The sequence below is a fragment of the Arachis stenosperma genome, chromosome 8 (genome assembly GCF_014773155.1).
Source record: "Arachis stenosperma cultivar V10309 chromosome 8, arast.V10309.gnm1.PFL2, whole genome shotgun sequence".
NCBI classification, from domain to species: domain Eukaryota; kingdom Viridiplantae; phylum Streptophyta; class Magnoliopsida; order Fabales; family Fabaceae; genus Arachis; species Arachis stenosperma.
The window spans coordinates 23,758,144-23,781,323 of NC_080384.1; the positions used below are offsets into that span (position 1 = coordinate 23,758,144).

The following is a 23,180-nucleotide window of genomic DNA, read 5'->3' on the forward strand; positions in this document are numbered from 1 at the left end:
TTATCTTTAAAAAAAATATTTTATACGTTTTTATTTGAGTAATTTCCATAGCAAAAATATTATTAAAACACATTCCTACCTATTAAAATCCTTTCTTTTCGTTTTTTTTTTTCAATTTTTTTCTTTTTGAATTTTATAAATAAAAAGTTAAAATAAAAAATTAATTTCTATTTTTTTTAATCTTTTTACTTTCTTTCTCATAAAATTCAAATACAAAACATTAAAAATAAAATACAGAGCAAACAATCTCCAACATTACAAAAACTACAACATTATGAGGACTAGACTTTTTTATTCAAAGGTTGTGGGCAAGACAGTTCTTTCGACGGTAGTATTGAAGCCACAATTTACATTCTCTCTTGAAGATTTGGCTGAATAGGCTGGACGCGAAAGGCAAAAGGCATCTGAGAATTGAAATCTCTTACCCCCTGATCAAATCCATCGTCCATCTCCCTTGCACCTTCCATCACTGCCACGCGTTGTTGCTGTTGAAAGCAATGTAGCAAAGGTACCAGGAAAAAAATATATTAATGTGTATACTGATAACAAATATAAAAAAACTAAGTTTAATTTCTTTACTCTTCTAATAAGAATGATATATAAGAAGTCTTAAAATAAAAATCAAGATAATCTTCAAGATTTTTTTCGCAAAATCGTCCTAGCATTTACAAATAGCTTCAAAACCATCCTTCAATTAAATCATCAACAAAAACTGTTAAATGTAACATTTTTCAATAATATTATTCCACCTCCTCTTCCAATCCCAGCACTACCATCATCATTATTGCTGCCACATCATCTCCAATATCATTTTTGTCACCATACTAAAAATTCGAAACTTTTGTGATTTGTAGTCATTAAGTAATTATTAATGATGATTTTAATGGTGTGTGATTTTATTTATTGCTGCCACATCATCTCCAATACCATTTTTGCCACCGTAGAGTATTAAGAATTAGTAACTTTTGTGATTTATAACCATTAAATAACCATCAATGATGTTTTAATGGTGTATAATTTTATCCATTGGTATAAGATTATTCATTTTTCTTTTGCTGGTTACATGTTACCAAAATTTAATAAAATTGATCGCTCCTTAAATTTTTCCTTTTGCCACCGCCACTCCACTTAAGCAACAACCACTGTTACCAATACCAGCAAGCATACACAACCTACCTTGAAACAACCAAATAATAATATAAAAGAAAAAAAAAATCTGAGAGGGAATAATGAGGGAATCAGTGACTTGCACACCACCTCCTTTCTCTTTCAAAAAACAATATAACCACCACCTACAAAACTAAATACTATGCTTTTCTACACCAAAAGTGGATAGATGGCCATGCATGCACATCCTACCGAGTCTAGCCAGGCTAAAAAAATTTGAAACCAAAGGAAGGTGAAAATAAAATATGGTATCCATAGTAATTTGGTTATTTGAACACCGAATTTTTGAAGGAAATTTACTGTGTATATTTAATTTGACAATGCATAGTAACTCTTTTGAATTAGGATATTGCGCGCGAGATTTTATCTTTTTCACTGTACGAGAGGTAAATGAGCCAAATTAATTGACAGAAATGTAATAGTTGAATTACATAGTGAAAGAGATTTACAGAAAGGTAATGCCTGTCCAAAATTTATTAACTACCCAAAGTTTGAGTTTACACTGCAAATATATTTGTAGTAGTATCTCTATTACTGCATGGTATAGGGATGGGTTTTACTCGAAACCACTGTTAATATTTATATGAACTTTGTTACGTAGACAATAATTTTTATAAATAATATGAATAATAATGAATTTTAAAATTAGTCTAATAAAGTAAAAAACACACTATACTTTTAAGTTACCCATTTATATCTTAATATTAGAATAATCCTCCATACACCTAATAAATTAAACATCTGATATATCAATTATTCACATTATTTAATATTTTCATTATCTACCTATATTTTTTCTATTTAAATATATACATGTGTCAGTGTTGAAATGATATTATGTAATTATTTTTAATATGAAGAATTTTATTTAGTGTTTAGACAGGTGATTTTTACTCAATTATAATATTTTTAAAAGTTGGATACTGCTATAATACTAATCACCTAGTAGTTCTCTAATATTATTATTTGTAAATACATATAGAAAAAATTTGAGATGTGCCATTTACTTTTTTCAAAACTTCAATGTTTCATGTGCTATTAAGTTATACGTGAACTTTTGTTTTGTGCTATATAGAAGAGGACAATTATAGCGCTTCAATTACGAAGAAAAAGACAAAAATGAGTAAGCTTAGAAGAGGCTATGCATTTTTTAGGCAGCTTGCGGAGCTGATTAATAGTTTTTATTTATTTTTAATAGTCCTGTGGGTGGTGATGGTGAGCAAATGTGTAGAGATTTGTTATATTGTTTGAATGTTCGTAAAGTCTCATATAAACAAAGATTATTTTTTTATTCAGATTTTTTTAAGTACATGCTAAAAAATAAAAACACATACAATAATTTAAAATAAATGATAAAAAATAATAAATTTATATTACTGTAAATTATATCTTTATTTTTTTGAATCTAATAAAAAGATAAAAATTAAATAAAAATCAAGTAAATTCCTTTAACATATAAAAGTTTGAGTCAAATAAAAATAATTCTTAATAATAATTTTTAAATTTAATTAAAAATCAGTGTAAAAATAATTTTTCTTTTCCTTAAAAATAGTTTTATTTTATTTAAGTGCCCGAATAAAATTATTTCCTAAAAAAAGTATATACTTATTAAGTAAAATAACAGAATTTGCATAAAGTTTATGAAATCGACATAAAACTTCTTGCTGCTAGTTAAATTTTGTACGAAACTTCGTTGGTACAGGTTGAGGGAAGAATCAAGACTTTGCCCATCTTGATCATTTCGTGATCGAACTTTTGGAGTGGCGGAGGGTGAAACTTGCAAAGACACTTCGACGCTCAAGTAAAAATGAATCTAAGAGGTATAGATGAGGATTATGAGTATGTAACTTACCTGAGGAAGCCTCTTACTCCCTTTATATTGTTTGTGTTGTTATTTTATGTGTTGTCATCTTATCTTGTTGGCTAAGATAAGGGAGATATTCGAATTTGAATGTTAGCTAGAGATTTGCGATCTCTTGGCCAATTTGGGCCGTAGAGAGAGCCTCGACCTCGGAAACCGGGTTGTTACTTTGCCATTTTGGGGACATGATGACCGGGTCCAGAACAGTTACCCCGGGACTGGGAGAGTACGCATACTTAATCTCATTGCTGATTGAGTTAATTTTTTTGTGGTTTCGGAGGTCATGGACCTCGTGTGGGAAGGTGGAATGCTACCCTGTGCTTTTGGCCAAGATCGGAAATTTGTGGGTGTTCAAAACGCTTGGACGTCCCGTCACTTGTTTGTTGTGTTTCTTGATGGTAAGGTTGTCGGTTGTGATTTCTAATGTGTCATAATGACATTTAATGGGAGGAGAGAGGTTTTGATTGTTTCCTTTTTTCCCTACGTCCCTCCGTATTTCCATTCGACGCGTCAGAGGATTTCTATTTTTTTTCCTTGTAACCGCTTCTCACTATTTTCTTCAATCTATATTTCCTTTCACTTATAACTGCTCCCCTCTATCTCCTTCATTTTCTCTATCGTCTCTTACTTTCTTTTGTTTAAAAAGTGCTCTCTGTTGCGCTTCAGGGTGGCTACTGGGGTTGAATTTCTCCTGTGCTCGTGCTTCTTTGTCATTTCCCTTCATTTTTTGAAAATAGGTTGGTGCTTGTATTTATCTTGGTATTTTGTACATTGTATAACTTTTGTTCTTTTTTCATGTGTTGGGTGATTTATGTGTAGTAGTGGTAGGAACAATAGGGGGTACCACTGTTTTTTGAGTTGTTTTTATGTGCTTAGTAGATTTTAGTATAGAATTTTGTGTTCTTCCTTTTTTAGGGAGCAGGCAGATGGTGGTGCCCCCATTTAGTTATAGTATGGTTCGGTGGAGAGCAGAGGGTGCTAGGGTTTCCGTTTACCCGGCCAGAGGCATTCCCAATGATTTCTATTGAGTGACCTTCGATGTGTTGGGAACGCCTTCCCAGCTCATAGAGGAGGACCTTCAAAAGCTTTAGGATGAGGGTGCGGTGTGTGGACGTGGTGATGCAGAGGGGCAGTATGAGTTGGCGCTCGCCTGGGAGGGTGAAAGGGTTTGCTACATTAACCCTGACTCTACTAGTTGTTGACTATATGTGGGTTTGTGAGCCCATATTCACGAAGTTGTGGGTGTGGCTCCCTTTCTCCGTCTTTTTCTAGGCCCTTTTGAACCGATGTTCGGTGGAGCCGTCACAGCTGCAACCAAATAGTTGGACAGCAATTTAGACTTTGAGTTGATTTGTGAATATTTGCAGCTTCCTGTCCGGGTGGAAGTTTTCTTGTGCAATATCCCGATTAAAGAGAGAAATCATAAAAAGGGTGATGTGTCCTCCCGAACTCAGCCAAATCGCCAGGTGTTCAGTTTGTTTGAAGATTCCTTCCACGAGTTTAATGAGGAGTATTTTAAGGTCCGTCCTGCTCGGGGGACACCACCCTTTCTAGTTGACTTTAGAGGGTGAGCACCGATTTGCTACCTACTGAAAATTTGGCGCAGGTTCATCTTATTTGATGAAGATTACCTATGAGGGGCTATCTCCTGAAAATAAAGATATTGACGATGTTCTGCTAGCGATTTCGGGATAGGCCGTTGAACCTCTTGGACATTATCGTACTTATGTCGGTGGGTTTTTTTTATTGTGTTTTGCTTTTACTTCCAGTCTTTACAAGCTTATAACTTATCAAGTTTTCATTTTGGTTGTGTTTTTTAGTTGAGATGACTGGTGGGCAGGTGACTCTTGCCAAGTTGAAGGTTGCTTTCCTCCATGACTTTGGAAGTGGGGGTGATGCGACTTCACCATCGACTCCTCGATCTGTGACTCAGCTAGACTCGTAAACGGTCTCGCAGGAGGTAGTTGCGGCGAAGGTGGCCAGTGCTGATGTTGAGGTCGTGGAAATTACTGTTTTGGATGCTGGTAGGAAGCAGAAAAAGCCGGTTGAGGGGAGTAGCGGGGAGAATTTAGAGGAGGAGTGGTCCATTGCTTCCGTGATATATAGGGGGTTTTGATGTCCCAACCTTTATTGATCAACACCTGCTATTGGGCACTGAGGATTCATTCATGATTGCAACGTCGCCGTTTAGGCAAAGTCTGTATATCGTGCCCTTCTTCGCTCGACGGCCATTGTTCAGAAGGTGGAGCCGATGTTGTCCCATGTCCTCTTTCTTGACGGCAAGCTCCGACAGTCTCAGGCAGAGGTCGGTAAGTTGAAGGAGCAGCTGGAGGTTGCTGAGAACGCTTAGGTGAAGGCTGTGAAAAGTGCCGAGGATGCCAGTTTTGAGATTCTCCGTCTCTCCGAGTGGAAGACCTCGCTCCTTTCTTAGCTGGCCCAGGAGTGGAAGCGGGCTGCTAAGGTTTAGTCAGGGGCTACTTCTACGCTTGCTGAAGTGGAGTCTTTTAAGACCGAGGTCGCTCAGCATTGCTAAGAATGCCACTTCGGCTACCAAGGATGCTACTAAGGCCCAGGTCTGGTTGTTGGCTCCCGATGTTGATGTGTCAGTCATGGGGGCCTTTCGGACAGTGAAGGATTGGGAGAAATTCCGTGTTTATTTTTTATCATGCAAAAATTTTCAAAGTTTGTAAGCCATTTATTCGGCATATATAATTGGTTGATTTTTGGTGAAACAATTTCTTTTATGTTTGTAAGCCGTCTAATCGGCGACTTGAAACTGCTTTGGTGCCCTTTCTTGGCCGTTTTGTAATGAACTATTTTGTAGACTCTTGGTAGGCTGGATTGTATGCTTTATTTTATTTCTTTGGATATCAATTTTATTGGCCTCTGGGTTGATCGGACTCTGGTGGTAGTTGTCTTGTTCGTACCATCTGTTCTGGTAAAAATGTTAAAATTCCAAAGGGAGATTTTATTTTAAATGCGCTTTGCATTAAAGAATTGGGCCTCGTTAAAATCTCTCGTTGTGTCGGGGTAGGAAAGTGTGCCAAGAAAAGCAAATAAACATGAACTTGATAATCAATACAAAAATACAAAATGAAAAATTGAAACTGAAAGAAAAACCTAAATTGGTGACTAAGAAGGACTTGTTTATAGGTAATAACACTGAATATTCGTGGTTTTCCATGACCTCGGTATCTCGGTGCGGTTGAGCCGCTCCAGTATGTAGGCTCCCTTTCTGATTACAGATTTAACCTAGCAGAGTCTTTTCCAGTTAGGAGTTAGTTTCCCTTTTCTTAGTGTGGGAGAGCCAATGTAATTTCGTCATAAAAAGAGGTCCCCTTGCTTGAAATCTCGCTTCAGGACATCTCGGTTGTACCCCAGGCTTAGTCTTTATTTCAGGGCGAGTTCTCACAGGTAGGCTATGCTCCTAACCTCATCTACGAGGACTCGTTCTGCCATTTCATCATGCCCTCTGATAGTCTTCCGAGGGATGGCTTCCACGATCTCCACAGAAAGAACGGCTTCTAGCCTGTATGTTAGCCTAAAGGGGGTTCCCGGTGAAGCTTTGGGATGGTGTTCGGTATGACCAGAGCACTGAACTAAGCTCGTTAGCCCATAATCCTTTGGCTTTGTCTAGTCTTTTCTTGAGTCCTTTTAGGATGATCTTGTTAGCTGTTTCTACTTAGCTGTTGGTCTGTGGGTATTCTACCGAGCTGAACTTCTGTGAGATGCCGAGTTCCTCTAGGAATTTCTTGAAATGCTTGTTAGGAAATTGGGTCCTGTTATCTGAGATCACGATATTCGAAATTTCGAATCAGGTTATAGCTTGTCTCTAAAAACCCTTTTGGCATTGAATGGCCGTGATTGTGGGTATGTCAATATCGTACTGGGTTGATGAGGGGCTGCTTGGTGGAGGTCGACATGCACTTGGCACTGCCTGCAACTTTTGACCAGTTGGAGGGCATCCCTAATGATCGTAAGACAGAAGTATCTAGCTCGGATAACTTTCTGAGCTAGGGTTTTGCCTTTGACGTGATGGCTACAACATCTTTCATGAATTTCACGAAGTATGTAGTTTAATTCGTCGGGTTCTATGCACTTGAGGAGCGGTTGGGACGTTCCTCATTTATACAACTATTCTGCTACCATGGTCTATTTCGCGGCTTCCCGCTTCACACGTTTCACTTTCTTTGGGTCCTCGGGCAGGTCCTTGTTGGTGAGGTACTTGAGGATCGGGAAGGTCCATGACTGTTGACTAGACAAGGTCAGGTTTGTCAAGGATGTGGCCACAACGGAGGGTGCTTTAATGACTTTTTAGATTAGTGAGCGGTTTCCTGAGATCGACTTGGTGCTTGCTTTGAGAATAGGTTGGCTCTCTTGTTCCTCTCTCTAGGGATGTCCCGGATAGACACTTCATCGAATTTGGCGACCAGCTCCTTAAACTTGGATAGGTATTGTTGTAACAGAGGGTCCCGTATTTGATAATCCCTGTTTATTTGGGAACTAACTATTTGGAATCGCTATAGAACTGCAGTGTTCTTGCGCCCACTTCATTAGCTAACACATTAGTCTAGCAAAAAAGACTTCATACTATGCTTGATTGTTAGAAATTGGAAAGTCGTATCGAATTGATTGCTCGATGGTGATCCCGTTCTCGTTCTCTAATATTATCTCTGCTCTGACAAAGCTGTTATTTGACGAGCCATCCACTTGGATTTTTCATAGTTCGGGAGCTTCACTCTAAAGGTTCATTTCCGCGATGAAATCTACTATGGACTGAGCTTGGATTGCGTTTCTGGGCTTGAACCAGATTTCATACTGGGAGGGTTCCACGGACCAGGAAAGCATTCACCCCGCCAAGTCTAGTTTTTGGAAGACTTGCTTGATAGCCTAATCAGTTCGGATCGTGATGGGGTGGCTTTAGAAGTATTGTCACAGCCGTCGAGATGCTGTAAGTAATGCATAGGCGAGTTTCAAGAGCCTGGAATAACGCGTCTCGGCATTCTTGAGCACTTTACTTATGAAGTAAATTAAGCCTTATGTTTTCTATTCGTCTTCTTGGATTAACGCCACTGCTAGTGCTTCCTCCATTGTGGATAGGTAAAGGTACAACGTTTCTCATGCTTTGGGCTTTGAAAGCACAGGGGGTTCTGCTAGCACCTTTTTGAAGTGTTGGAAGACCTCATTGCAATATTGTTCCCACTTAAAACTTATATCCTTTTTCATTAGTTTGAAGAAGGGGATAGCCTTCTGAGCTGAGGCTCTGAGGAAGCGTGAGAGGGCGGCAAGTCGTTTGGTCAATCTTTGAACGTCCTTGATATTTGAGAGACTATTCATCTCGAGGATGTCCCAGCATTTTTTTTGGGTTTTCTTCCACTCTTCGTTGAGTGATCATGAAGCTTAAGAATATCTCGGCCTCTATTCCGAATGCACATTTGGCCGGGTTGAGGCGCATCTGGTGTTTCCTTATTGTGCCCAATATAGTTTTGAGATCAGCGATGAGCTCTTTGACCGTCTCCATTTTGGCCAGCATATCATCAATGTTAACCTCTAGTTTGGTTCCTGAGAGGCCTTTGAAGATTTTTGTGACAAGCCTTTGGTAGGTGGCCCCAGTGTTCTTCAATCTGAAGGGCGTGACTGTTTAGCAGAAAGTGCCTTCAGGGGGTTACAAATGTTGTTTTCTCCTTATCTGGCCTGTGCGTGGGTATTTGGTTGTACCCCGAGTATGCGTTCATGAAGCTGAAGTATTGGTGTCCCGAGTGGCATCTGTTAGTCCGTCGATGTTTGGCAGGGAAAAGGCGTCTTTTGGGCAAGCTTTATTCAAGTTCATGTAGTTCGACGCACATTTGCCATTTGCCATTTGCCTTTTTTACCAACAACCCAGCCAAGTCGCGTAAGGGAGTTCCTAAATAAAGCCAGCCTCGAGTAAGCTCTTGACTTGCTTTTTTATTTCGATTGCTCGGTCAGCGGATATCTTCCTTACTGGCTTAGCCTTTGGGTCTACGGCTAGCCAATGAGATATCAGGTTTGGATCTAACCCTAGCATGTTGGCGGGAGTGAAGGCGAAGAGGTCATGTTTCCTTAAGGAGCTCCGTGGGTTTGCCTTTTAAGTTAAAGGGTAGGTTCTTGTTGATGAAGGTGAACTCATCCTTGGTTTGCCCTATATGTAGCTTTTCCATGTCTACCTCTAGTTTTGGTCTGGGTTGGTCATCTTGTCATGCATCCATGGCTGTTTCCAGAGAGCTAAGCTGGTGTTGTCGCATTCCACTAGGACTTCCCTATCACTGTGTATGGTTCCTATGGTTCCGTTATCCACTTGGAACTTCATGATTAGGAACTTAGTGAATATGGCGGCGGATAGGTCATTGATTGTCTTTCTTCCCAGGATGATGTTGTAAGTCATGGAGTCCTTAAGAAATGCGAACTTAGAGAGTATAGTCTTCTTTTGGCTTTTGGTTCTGATGGTGGCTGGTAGTACTATAGAATCGTCTGGCTTGAGAAAGATGTCTTTAAGTCCGGTTATTCTGTTATAGTGACTTTGTAGGTTTTTGTTTCGGAGTCCTAGCTTGTCAAAGGCTCCTCTAAAGAGGATATTGAAATTGGCTCCAATGTTTACCAGTATGCGTTTTACTAACCCGGTTCCAACTATGGCAGAGATGACGAAGAGGGCATCTTCCGCCGAAGTGCCATTTTGGCAATCGTCAGGGAGAACGTCATCATTGTCAGAAGGAAGGGAGTTCATCTTTGTTCATTACGAATAGCACCCGAATATCCTTTTTCAATACGGATTTGGATTTTTCAGATGCATCTTTCTCGTTGATAACATTTACTATTATTTGGGTCGGTTTCTGGGCTTTCACGGTGCGCCGGTTTCACCATTCTGGGATTTCATCCTTCCCGCTCTGGTGACCTCTCTCTTTCAACCTTTTTGTGGTCTTAAATAATTTTAGCAAACTCAGAGAGTTTGCCGTGTCGAATGACTTGTTCTAGGGCGTCTTTGAAGTTGAAAAAGTCTTAAGTCTTGTGTTCGTATCCTCTATGGTAGTCGCAATACAGGCCTTTGCTGCCGCCTATTTTTTCTTTTAATTGTCTGGCATTTGGGAGGACACCCCTCTCTACTATCTGATGGTAGCTCTCCATGATCGGGCCAGTAGGAAGTGTAGTTCGTGAATTTTCCCACTTTGGGAGGCTAGTTGGGCGCGGTAGTTTTATGCTCCTTTGGGGTTTCTTTGGGTGTTGGGTTATGTCGAGGTGCCGGGTTACCGTGGTGCCGCTTATTGCCTGCCATGACATGACTTGCCTCTTCGTCGTTTATGTACTCCCTCATGATATTCTAGATTTCATCCATAGTCCAGACCGGTTTGGTCGTGAGGTATTTCCGGAAATATTCATTCATGAGCCCATTGGTTAGGCATACTCTGGCCACGGAGTCTGTTAGCCCATCGATCGTCAGGCACACGTCGTTAAACTTGTCGAAGTACTTCCTTGTGGGTTTGTCTAATCGTTATGTGACTCTAAGTAGGCTGATTGGGTGCTTTGCTTTTGCAATCTTGGTGGTAAATTGTGCCATGAATTTCTTGCAGATGTTGTCGAAACAGGACACGAAGCCATTTGGGATGGTATTGAACCACTTAATTGATGGGCTGGTTAGGGTTACCATGAAAGTCCTGCACCGCACTTTGTCGGCCGCCCCTTCTAGGTTCATCCTGATCTCGAAGGCCGTTAGGTGTTCCTATGGATCCTTGGTGCCATCGTACTTCATGTTAGTTGTTTTGTCAAAGCCTTTTGGTAGCTTGGCCTTTAGGATTCTCTTAGTGAATGGGGTAGCTCCCATGATCACGTGTTCGCTCTTTCTTCGCTTGGGATCTCTCTGATATATCCTTTCGTCATTGTTGTGATGACGTTTGGCTTCTCAGGACCTACTATGTTTCCGGTGCCTGTCGTGTTATTGATTTGGCGATCTCTCATGCCTTGTGTCTCTCTGTAAAATGGTCTAGGAGATTGTTTTGCTTGTACATTTCGGTTGGTACCGTGCTTTAGAGGTGACCTAGCCTTCCGAACTCTATACTCGCAGGTGTAGCTCTTGGATAATCTGGTACGCTTGCTCTCCCAAGCCGTCAATTGTCCTGGGTTTGCCATATCAGCGTTCATCCACTCGTGGTTATTGGTTATTGGTTGGCTGCATGTGGACGATGCTGGTTATCCTCCCATGGGGAGGGGGAGGGGGAGGGGTAACCATGGTTCTGCGGTTCATGAGTGGTTAGGGAATTTAGCAGGTTTGGTTCGTGGTGGTGGTTTGAGAACTCTCATTGAGTTTGTCCGTCATTCTGCCAAGGCTTGCCAGTTTCCACAGATGGTGTCAATGTATGAGACTTCATTGGTACGAGTTGAGGGAAGGATCAGGGACTCGCCGGTCTTAGTGATGACGTGATCAGACTTTTAGAGCGGTGGTGAGTGGTACCTACAAAGACACTCCGATGCTCAAGTCAGAATGGATCTAAGAAGTATACATGAGGGTTATAAGTGTGTAATGTACCTGAGGGAGCTTCTTGCTCCCTTTATATGGTTTCATAATTGCATGAACACAATTATAAAATTTGTTAGATGAGCTTCTTTGACATTTATTCTTTTATTGTTGAACATATGTCTCATTTTCTGTTTTAGGACTCTTTTTGTTTTTAGTATATATATGTGTGTGTGTGTGGGGTACATTATAATTCGTTTGTTAATTATTTGTTTTAGGGTTAAGTACTTTTTTCGTCCCTAAGGTCTTGGGTCAAAATCAAAATCGTCCCCGACCTTTTTTTCTTATTAAAATCATCCTCAACGTTATAAAACGTTATAAAATCGTTCTTTTCTACCTCAATTTTAATTTTTTGACCAAATTACCCTTAACAATTAATAAAAATAATAAACAAAAACAAAAACACCCCTCCCCCACCCCACCCCCACTCCCGATGTCTCTTCCTTCCCCATTCATTTCCTCCTACTCTCTTCAAATTCCCCCTTCCTCCCCCTTCTCCACCCAAAAAATTCCAATTCTTCTTCTCTCCTTCAGCAACAGCAACAACCAAATTCAGCAAATAACAAATTCAACAAATTCACAATAGCAAATTCAGCAGCAACAACAACCACAAAAATCAATAACAAAATCTACAAAATAAATCTTTAGAAATTTCAGATTTAACAAAAATTCAACAATCATCAATCGCAACTTCAAATCTAAAATTAGCAACCATATAAATTAAAAAAATGATGTTTATGTTCTTCAAAAAAAAGGAAGAGAGGAGGGAACAGAGGTTTGGCTAAAATCTAGGAAATAACATACTAGTTATTTGACCAAGTTAACCGCAGGTACACAGTTTGTCTCTTGGTGAAAACTTTTCATAGAACTTGCTTGAATTATATATATTGTGGATCATGTTTTGAGCTAAGAATTGCATTTCATTCTAGGATTTTAGCATTTTTACTTGCATTTTCTTTGTTTTGCATATATATACAAAATAAGCTTAGTCAAATAATGAAATTTTTCAAGATTTCTATCTATAGAGCACACCAATTGATTTGAGTGAAAACTTTTCATAGAACTTGCTTGAATTATATATATTGTGGATCATGTTTTGAGCTAAGAACACAAGCTTGTGAGATTTGAGCCTAATGGTGTGGTTACATCTTATAACCACTTATTTTCCCTTCTTGTGTGCATTATTCTCTTTCTATGATTGTAATCCTTGCTTTGTTTGATTCTTTATGTCCATTATTTTGTGTATTCATGCATTTATATGATTGAGGCCATCATTTCATTAGCTCACTTACCCAAATGGCCTTACCTTTCATCTTCCTTTGTTAGCCAACTTTGAGCCTACGCTTAACCCACTTTGTTCTTAATTTAGCACATTACAAGCCTTAAAGCGAAAAACAATAAATGTCCTTAATTTGGATCTTTGATTAGCTTAGGCTAGTGTATGTGAGTATCATTCAAGTGTGGGAACCTTGGGACATTGGGTGAATAAAAAGGTAGTTTTGTATTTTTATTGGAAATATTGGAGAATTGGGTACATACTCATGTATTGATTAAATGTATAGACATTATGCATTGATGTTCTTGTGTATAGTTTGAAAGAAAAAGAAAAAAATGAAAAGAAAAAAGAAATAAAAGTGAAAAAGAAAAAGAAAAAAAAAGAAAAGAAAAAAATGTATATACAAAAAGAAAGAAAAAGGAAGAAAGATAATAAAAGGGGACAAAATTCCCCAAAGTGAAGCTCAATAAGAATCAATGCATAAGTGTTGTGAAATGAAAAGAAAATGCATGAGTATGTGAAAAAGTGAGGAATGGGTAGTTAGATTAGTACTTAATTGTATTAGGTCATTATATAGGTTATGTGGGAAAGTCTAGGTTAATCGAAGATTCAAATCCTAGTCCACTAGCCATATATGATCCTACCTTGACCCTAGCCCCATTACAACCTAAAGGAAAGACCTCATGATAATTGTATGCATGCATGAAATAATTGTTGATTGTTAGATGAAAAACAAATTTTAGAAAGCATGATTAGGGGAGAATTGAGAGAATTGACCCTACACACTTGAGCGACTAGAGTGCAAACACTTCCGGTGAGGGTTCGACGCTCAATTCCTTGATTCCCGGCTTTCATGAGCGTTCTTCTTGCAAGTCTACTTGAACTTCATTTTGATATTCGAGTTGGCAGGATTCATGAATCGTTATATGATCTTGGCCCTACTTGTTCATACATGCTCTTGGAGGATTGATTTATTTTTAACCAAGTAGATAGAATCATTTTGCATTTAGTTGCATTCACATAGATAGATACATTTAGGTTATTTGCATTGAATAAATGTTGATACCCTTTGTTTCTCTCTTGGATTAAGCATGAGGACATGCTTGGTTTAAGTGTGGGGAGGTTGATAAACCCCATTTGTAGGGTTTATCTTGTATTGATTTTTGGGGATTTTATCACCTTTTACCCACATTTATTCAATGAAATAGCATGGTTTTATAACTTCTCCTTTAATTATGCTTAAGAGTGAAAACATGTTTTTTAGGTCTTAAAATAGCTAAATCTAATTCTCCTTGATTCCATTAGATGCCTTGATATGTTTGTTAAGTGATTTAAGGTTTAGGAGGCAAAGATTGGATCAAGGGAATGAAGAAAGAAGCATGAAAAGTTGGAGAACTCATGAAGAAATGAAAGAACTGGAAAGCTGTCAAGTCGACCTCTTTGCACTTAAATGACCATAACTTGAGCTACAGAGGTCCAAATGATGCGGTTCCAGTTGGGTTAGAAAGCTAACATCCGGGGCTTCGAAACGATATAAGATTTGCCATAGTTGCATTGCGCATAGGGGCGCGCACACGCACGGTACGCGGACGCGCCGATGGTGGCACATGACCCACTTAATGCAACACGTGGCCAGCGAATTCTAAAGCCTTGTGGGCCCAATCCAACTAATTTCTGATGCTATTTAAGCCAAGGTTTGAAGGGGAATCAACATACTTGATATACTTAACATACTTTTACAAACTTTTAACCATTAGTTTAGTTTAGTAGTTAGAGTTAGTTTCTAGAGAGAGAAGCTCTCACTTCTCTCTAGGATTAGGAGTAGGTTTGGTTCTTAGATCTAGATTTTAATCTTTGCTTTCTTCTACTTCTACATCTCAATTCCTTGTAGTTACATTCATTCTTCTTCCACTCTTTTGTTGTAATTTCCTTTATGTTGTTCTTATATTTTGTTGTAGATCTAGTATTGTTCCTTCTACATTCTTCCAATTCAATAAGAGGTAATTCATACTAAATGTGTCTTCTTTACTTTTCTATTGTTGATCTCTTGTTTTTGTAGTTGTAGATTCCTTTAATTCTTGCATTTAATAATGATTACTTCTATTGCACTTTATGTGTTTGTTGAAATGTCTCTTTTAGTTTTAGTGTAGATTTTGTTACTCTTGGCCTAGGTAGAGTAATTAGTGACACTTGAGTTATCTAATTCCTTTGTTGATTGATAATTGGAGAGATTGCTAATTGGTTTGGAGTGCACTAAAGCTAGTCTTTCTTTGGGAGTTGGCTAGGACTTGTGGCTCAAGTCAATTCATCCACTTGACTTTCCTTTCTTTAGTAAGGGTTAACTAAGTGGTAGCAATAAACAATTCTCATCACAATTGAGAAGGATAACTAGGATAGGACTTCTAGTTCTCATATCTTGCCAAGAGCTTTGTTAGTTGTTAGTTTATTTTCTTTGCCATTTATATTTCTTGTCCAAAAGCTTAAAAACCCCAAATATAATTCACAACCAATAACAAGACACTTCATTACAATTCCTAGGGAGAACGACCCGAGGTTTGAATACTTCAGTTTATAAATTTTAGGGGTTTGTTTTAGTGACAAACAACTTTTTGTATGAAAGGATTAGTGATTGGTTTAGAAACTATACTTGCAATGAGAATTCATTTGTGAAATTCTATACCATCAAAAATCCAATCATCAGCAGACCCTCTCCCTGTTGATCTCTCCTTTCCCTTCTCCTTCTAATTTGATTTCTTTTCTTCCCATCTCTATCGGCGTTGCAGGCTAATTCCATTAGTGGCGACGAAAAGTGTTGGATGCAAACGGAGGAGAAAGAAGAGGAATGGTGGATGGTGAAGGAGATCCATGTGAGGAAGAGGAGGAAGCAGAGGAGAAGAGACCCACCGCCACCTACTGCCTCGGCATTCTTCTTAATTGAAGTGACTCGATAATTGAGGCAAACAACAATGGCTGTAGAGAAAGCAAAGGTACCCCTAACTTCTGGGGCCACATGCCCGAGGAGGAGTGCTGTACCTCCCAGAGCTTCCTCCCATATGACCCACGGATACGGCTCCGATACCGGTTGACTCTTCCAAAAGATCTGCATTAACTTCGCCATTTGGGGCTACGCCATCTTTGCTGTCAATCTTCTAGGCCATGACCGCTCTAATAGTGAACAGGCTTGATCTTCTCTGCATCGAATGGAAGTGAAAGAGTGTAGCGTGAAAAGGGGGGACGAATCTGGAGGAACCAGATCTGGTGTATATTAAGGATATGGTTTTTTTAATTTTTGTTTAAAAGCAAAATTGTCCGAACAATATTATTAATGGACAAAAAAATAATATTATAATGTTTTGTAACATTGAGGATGATTTTAATAAAGAAAAAAAGTTGGGGACAATTTTAATTTTAAACTAAAATCTTAGAGACGAAAAAAGTACTTAAGTTTTCTTTTTATTGTCATGTATCATATACTTAGCTCCCTGTTATGTATTACCAATGATTACTATTAATATTCAGACATCAAACCTAAACGACTTTTTAGTTTTTAGAAACAAAAGTAATTTCTTTTTGGACTACAAATAAAATAATTAGGTTTCTCAAAATTATTTTCCATAAGCATTACATTAAGTAAATTCTTTATTGATTTAAATGTTTGAAAACAAGTATTTTATATATGTAATTAATTCAAATCATATTAAAATTAGTCATTATAAATTTGTATATAAATATATGTATAATTTAATTATTTTTAATGTGTATTTTATGTTTTAATGTATATTCTATACTAATAGTTAAATTTGATAGCTGATTTTAGTGTAAATCTAATATGGTCAATTTTTTTATATATTTTTTAAAAAAGGATGCAAACATAATGTGTAGAGCAAAGAGACAAATTCAAATACCTCAAACATCTTTATATACATACATACATACATATATAATTTTTCAATTTAAAAATAAAATGTTTGAATATAATATTCAATATATTATATATTTTTATTCTATTTTTTCTTCTAATTTTTCATTAAATGTGTATGTTAGATAACTAATATTTTTCTTTATTTTTATCCTTTATTTAAATTAATGTTAGTCAACTTTTTTTCTTAAAGTTTATTTTAAATATAAGTAATTTTAATTTTTAAACACTAATGGTATAAAATTATATAGCAGAAATAAAATGAAATCATAGATTAGCAATCATCTCAAAACAAAACTCGTCTTCTATTTTTTTTAATGAGAAAATTTTCATTGTGTATGAGAAACCCAATAATGTTAAATAGGATATGTCATCATTCAAAATTTGTTTTGCACTTGATATTTTGGATCCGAATAAGTAGGATAGTCAGTGATAATTTTTATTCTTTAATAACTATTATTATTATTATCATTATTATTATTATTATTATTATTATTATTATTATTATTATTATTATTATTATTATTATGATAGTGTTACATTTCTAATAGCATATAATAAACAATACTTGTTAATAAACAATATATATAATTGATAGTTATTTAAATTTAGGGGAAATTATTAGAAAAAATAATATCATATATATATATATATATATATATATATATATATATATATATATATATATTTGAGATTTATAGTATATTTTTTAATATAACTAAAAATCAGTATGGAAATGACAGTTACTAAAATTGAATATTCATTAAAAGAAATAATAAAAAATTAATATTTTTATTAATATTAATTAATATTTTATTTTTATATTATTAAAGTTAACTAATATTTATAATTTAGAATTTAATAAATTATGATATAAAATATCGACTAAATATTAATAAAAAGTAATAAATTTTATTTATCATATACTAGTTGCATATTTGCTTGTTTCGTTTGTTTCAAACATTGTGACATAGCACGGCTCAGTTTACTCTATAATATATGGCTTGACAAATAAAAAGGCTGAAATCTTTGCAATGCAAAAATACTAACTGCACAAATACGAGATTTTGAACCATTTCAAACCGGAGAAAGAAAAGACCAGATGTAAATTTTTTGTGAACTTTCCAAAATATATACCAATACAATGTTTGCCAACTCAATCTAAATCATATGAATTTTTTAATATAAATATCAATGATTATGAGAATTGGAATACTACTATTTATCTTTATATATAGGAACTGTTAACGTTGGTATTGTATTTGAATACATATACTACACTCTTATCTATACAATACTATCAACACATAGTTTTGTTTTTATGAAATTTATTTTTCTGTAATTAATATTGATTCTCAGCGAGGAATTGAGGTTGTATTTAATTGTTTCCCGACAAATCCAAGCTTACCTATGACCCATGTCAAGGAACGGATACTTAAAGGGACGGATTTTTCAGCCAGGAAGGTTCTCTTCCGCATTGCTGGGGAGGGAAGAGTAATTCACTACAATATTGGTGGTTTTAATGGGAAAGGCATAAGATAAAGGACTAGTTTGGAAGGGTGGTGACTGGTAAGGGTGGAAGCTAATAAGAATGGGAGAAATAATAATAATAATAATAATAATAATAATAATAATAATAATAATAATAATAATAATGGTGGTGATTTTGATTCTACAATTTTAATTTGGAGAGAAAGGAGTCAATTGGAATTTGATGAAGCATGAGAAAGGTTAGTAATATATAAATATATTCTGGGTTGACGGTATTTGAGTCAAATATTTGATAGAAAGATAACTTTGAAATCATTGTTTACTTTAAATATTTGATAAAAAGGTAGTTTTGAAATCAATTTTTTTAACATTAATTATGAACGCTTTTGATACGGAAAAAACAAAATCTTTAAGGATTATTTTGATTTACATTCTTAACTTTGAGAGCCAATATATCATATACTGTATTGCCAAAACATTTATTTCAAGTGATATTATTATAATAGGAATTAAGCAAATTAAAAGATAACAAATATATTTTTATAGAAATGTTAGGAGCTAATTTTTTTTATTAATTTTAGTCAATATTTTAGTTTTATACTATTAAAATTTAAAATTTAGTGTTTAGGGTTAAAAATTTAGTTTTTTTAATAAAAAATAATAAATTTTATTGATTATGTAGTATTTTTTTTATTTTATAGTTGTATCAAGTATTTATTGTGTTGCATTCATAGTTTTATAATTAGAATATAGGATTTATGATTTTTGAAATTTTTTAAAAACTTCAATGAGAAAAAAGATACATTAACATATTATAAAATAGGATAAACAATTAAAATAGTATTCAAAAAATTTATATCGTTGAGAAAAATAACTTTTAAAAATACGAACGACAAATAAGCCTTTAAATGATTTGAAAATGCGATAAAAAATAATCAATAAATATTATTTTTTTATAAGTGACAAAAGAACTTTTGTATTTAGCAAGAATTTATCGATTTTAGATCAAAATTTTTGTAACAATATTTGAATAAATATTTGAAAGGTGCATAAAAAATTTAGGAATAAAATTTAATTTCTAGTAATTCACAATAGAAATTTTTCTAAAAAAATCACTTAAAGATAAAATTTTTAAATTTTAGGAATGAAATATTTTATTTTTTTAAGAGTAAACTATTAAAATAATTTTCAAAAGTTTACATTGTTGACAAAAATAACACTAAAAAATGTTAACAACAATAAATTTTTAAAAAATTTAAAAATATGACAAAAATAAAAAATATTAAATATATATTTTAAAAAAAACTTTAGAAATTATATTGTGATTCAATTTTTGTATAACTTATTAAAAAAACAAGTTCTTTTTATTCTTAGAAGTTGGTAATTTTATGTCAACTGAATTTTTTAAAAGATTTTTTTTATTGAGAATCACTATTTTTTTTCAAAAATAAAAAGAAAAATTTAGAGATTAAATTTTGCTCCGAATTTTTTTGTGTATATTTTTTAAATATTTATTCAAATTTTACCACAAAAATTCGGATGAAATGAATAAGTCGTTTATTAAAAACAATAATTTTTTTGTCACTTGTAAAAAATATAATATTTATTAGTTATTTTATCGCATTTTTAAATCATTAAAAGTTGTTTTGTCCATATAATTTTTTAGCGACTTTATTGTATCAAAATATAATCTCTAAAATTTACATTTAGAATATATATTTAATATGTAATTTTTTTGTTTCATTTTTAAATCTTTTAACAATTTATTTGTTGTTTGTATTTTTTAAAATTATTTTTGTCAATAATATAAAATTTTAACTATTATTTTGATAGTTTATTCTTAAAAAAGGTGAGATTGGAATCCTTTGATATGGGGCAAAATATTGAATATGTTAATTAAACAGTGAGTACGTAAAGTATCAAGGTGGTACCAGGATAAAATTAAGTTCCCTGTTTTCCTCCTCCAAGATCTTGTCCTGATGATGGTCAGCAATATGTGCAGAAAAATTGAAGTTAATAGTTCCTTTTGCAACTTGTAAACAAATAAAACAAATAAAAGAGAGTTCGTTGATGCACATACATTTCTCCTGAACATCCTGTACACTTCCATCTGCAAAGAAATAAGAAATACAAAAGTTTCTTTTATCAACGATATTGCTTGTTGGTTTTGGGCCTTTTGTTTACCATGCACACTAGATACTACATATGAACGTGAAAAAGACTATAAATTACAGTTTTATTGAAAGCACACACATATTTTATTAATTAAAAGTCATATGTGTTTGTTTGGTGTCATTATTTTGATAAAAAAAAAATTTTAATAAAAAAAGATTTTTTTTAATTTTTTACTGTATTTGACAAATTTTAGTAATAAAAGTAAAAATACTAAAAAAAATAAAAACATCTTTTTTAAAAAGATGTAATTTACATCTTTTTTTAAAAGATATTTTTTCTTTAAAAAAAATATTTTTCATGTAATAAATAAACAAAAAAATATTTTTATATTGTTATACTCAAACATAATTGATAGATAAAAAAATTTTTTTGCATGAGATATCCAAACATAAAATTACTTTTACTTTTCCATAAGATCTTTAAAAAAAATAACTCAAAAAATATCTTTTCGTAAAAATTCACCAAAACAAGCTCTATATGTCTTTACATTTAACATTTTATGCACTCATTTAGATCTAGTTTAATTAAAATGTTTTACAAAATCCAATTATATATTTTTATATGATTTTACAAAAATCTATCTTTTATATTTACGAAATTAAAAGTTATATCGTTATTATTATATACTACGTTACATTATTAATAATAAAGAAAATTAAAATATTTTGGTGTCTAGATTTCCTTTCGAATCCTATTCCAAAATAACCATGCATCTTATGCTACAACATAATAACTTAGGATCATGTATATAATTTTAATTATATATATAGTGGCTATTATAGATAAATTATTCAATTTAATTATAGAAGTAATACTTAGTTTTGTAATTGAAAATTTTAATGATTGTCAAAATAGTCATTGACTTTTAAAAACAACCAAATTGATCTTTAAATTTATAAATAGTGAATCTTTATTTTTTTTTCTAATTCAACTGTCATTCATATGATACTAATATAAAGTGTTATATTATAACATCTCGAATTGTATGCATCTCCATCAGTATGACGTGTCTAAGACTTTATTATAATTAAATAGGTATTTCAAATTAATTAAGAGTAATATTAGAGAAATAAAAAAAATAGTCAAAATTTATCTTATTTAATATTTATTATTTTAGTCTCTACATTAATTAAAAACTAAGTAAACAAAATAAATATAATTAACTAATTTATGACACTAATTTAATCATATTAAAATATTAACCATACCATTTTTTATTTATGAATATCATGCTGACATTTTAACATTTTATAGTAGCATTTTAAATTAGGGATGAGTTAAGATTCACAATTTATGAATTTAGGAATGAAGTTAGTCATTTTTAAAAGTCAACAAATTTTTATAAGTGATCACAATTTTAGAAATTAAACTTTGCACCATTTATTTAATTATATATATCACATAACTTTTTTTAATGTTATAATTTCACCATCTTTTTTACGGAAAAAAAAAAGATAAAAGTAGTTAAACTTGTTCAAATAAATAATTGTTAAAAAGACTTGAGTTATTGTTGTTGTTATTGTTATAAGATACTTCAACTAAAAGTAAATGAAAAAAAAATCTTAAAAATTTGAAATACGAAGTTTTATGCCTGTTTTTCTCGGACACTTTGGAGACCATTTTCTAAGGCTTCCTCTAAGCCCATCAGCTCCTTGTAGTTAAGTGAGTTGATATCCTCCCCTTTCAAGTGCCTGAAATGCATTCATTAGTGGGGTAAAGAGATCAAATGAGAGACTAAAGTGTAAAAATTCTTGAATATTAAGCTCTATTAGAGTTGTATACCTGAGTTCAATTTGCATGCCGTCATTCTCTTTCTTAATTCTTTCTATTTCACTGTTTAGGTTCTGGTGAGTTCAACAAAAAACATTAATTTTAAAAATCCAACAATAAATTTTTCACTGTCAAAACAAGAGAAAAATAATAGAGTAACTAGAAATCCTCCAAAGAGAGAGTTATTAGCCAATTACTATTTAGTATTTACTAGTAGATCTCACTGTGAATGCTGATTTTAAGGTTAAAATCTTAAATTCTTATATATTCAACTCTTTCATTCTTTTGTAAAGAAAAAGAAGCATGTGAAATAATATTTTATTGCCAGATCTGTTCATAGAACTTACATTTCTTGTTGTTCCTGTTTATTTTTTTCAATAAAAAAAATTGTATTATAATTAGACAAAGATAGATCCTAAATGTAGATCTACACATAAAATTCCTAGTTCATGCTCTCTAGCACATTTTTAGCAAAATATCATGTCATTTTATTTTGGACAAAGCAACACCAAAACAGATATGTCTTCGGAAGTTACAAAAAAAAGTGAGAGATAACAACACATTAAATCAACAAAGAAAGAAAACAACAGACCAGAACCAACCTCATGCTTGGCATCCCAGAGTCTCTTACCAGAGGTCTTGTGGTATCTCTCCAGGATGTCAATTAACCTTAACCGAAAAAAAAGATGCGAAACCATAAATGGGGAGAGAAAGAGGTAAGTTTTAAGATCAAAAAGATGTTATTTTGTTGCAGTTTTGATCCCTTTGCCAAAGAGTGATACAAAGAAGAAGAAACTAGAAACCCTTACGTGGTGGAAGGGCTGATATAGTCATGCATCTTCCCAGAAGCAGCAAAGATGATTAGGGAAACCTGAGCATCACATAGAACAGTGATTTCCTTTGCCTTCTTCAGGATCCCATTCTTTCTCTTTGAGTAGGTGACTTGCCTGTTGCTTGAGTTCTCGATCCTCTTGATCTCTATCTTACCCCTTCCCAT

At 33.9% G+C, this 23,180-nt stretch overlaps 1 protein-coding gene across 1 annotated transcript; it reads right to left on the reverse strand.

Annotated features, from left to right (window-relative positions):
• Positions 1-347: 347 nt before the first annotated feature.
• LOC130946934 (agamous-like MADS-box protein MADS9) lies at positions 348-23,180 on the reverse strand. Its single transcript, XM_057875838.1, has 7 exons — positions 22,993-23,180; positions 22,786-22,852; positions 22,196-22,257; positions 22,005-22,104; positions 20,319-20,348; positions 20,170-20,214; positions 348-485 (listed from the first exon to the last, which is right to left on the reverse strand). Exons 1-7 carry the CDS (start codon positions 23,178-23,180, stop codon positions 348-350), a joined length of 630 nt encoding a protein of 209 aa, XP_057731821.1.

Excerpts from the sequence above, each read along its gene's own strand:
- LOC130946934 (XM_057875838.1), bottom strand. The coding sequence starts at position 23,180 with ATGGGAAGGGGTAAGATAGAGATCAAGAGGATCGAGAACTCAAGCAAC. Across the intron at positions 22,105-22,195 it reads GGCATGCAAATTGAACTCAG|GCACTTGAAAGGGGAGGATA; the intron begins GTATACAACTCT and ends AATGCATTTCAG. Across the intron at positions 20,349-22,004 it reads AAAGTGTCCGAGAAAAACAG|ATGGAAGTGTACAGGATGTT; the intron begins GCATAAAACTTC and ends ATTTCTTTGCAG.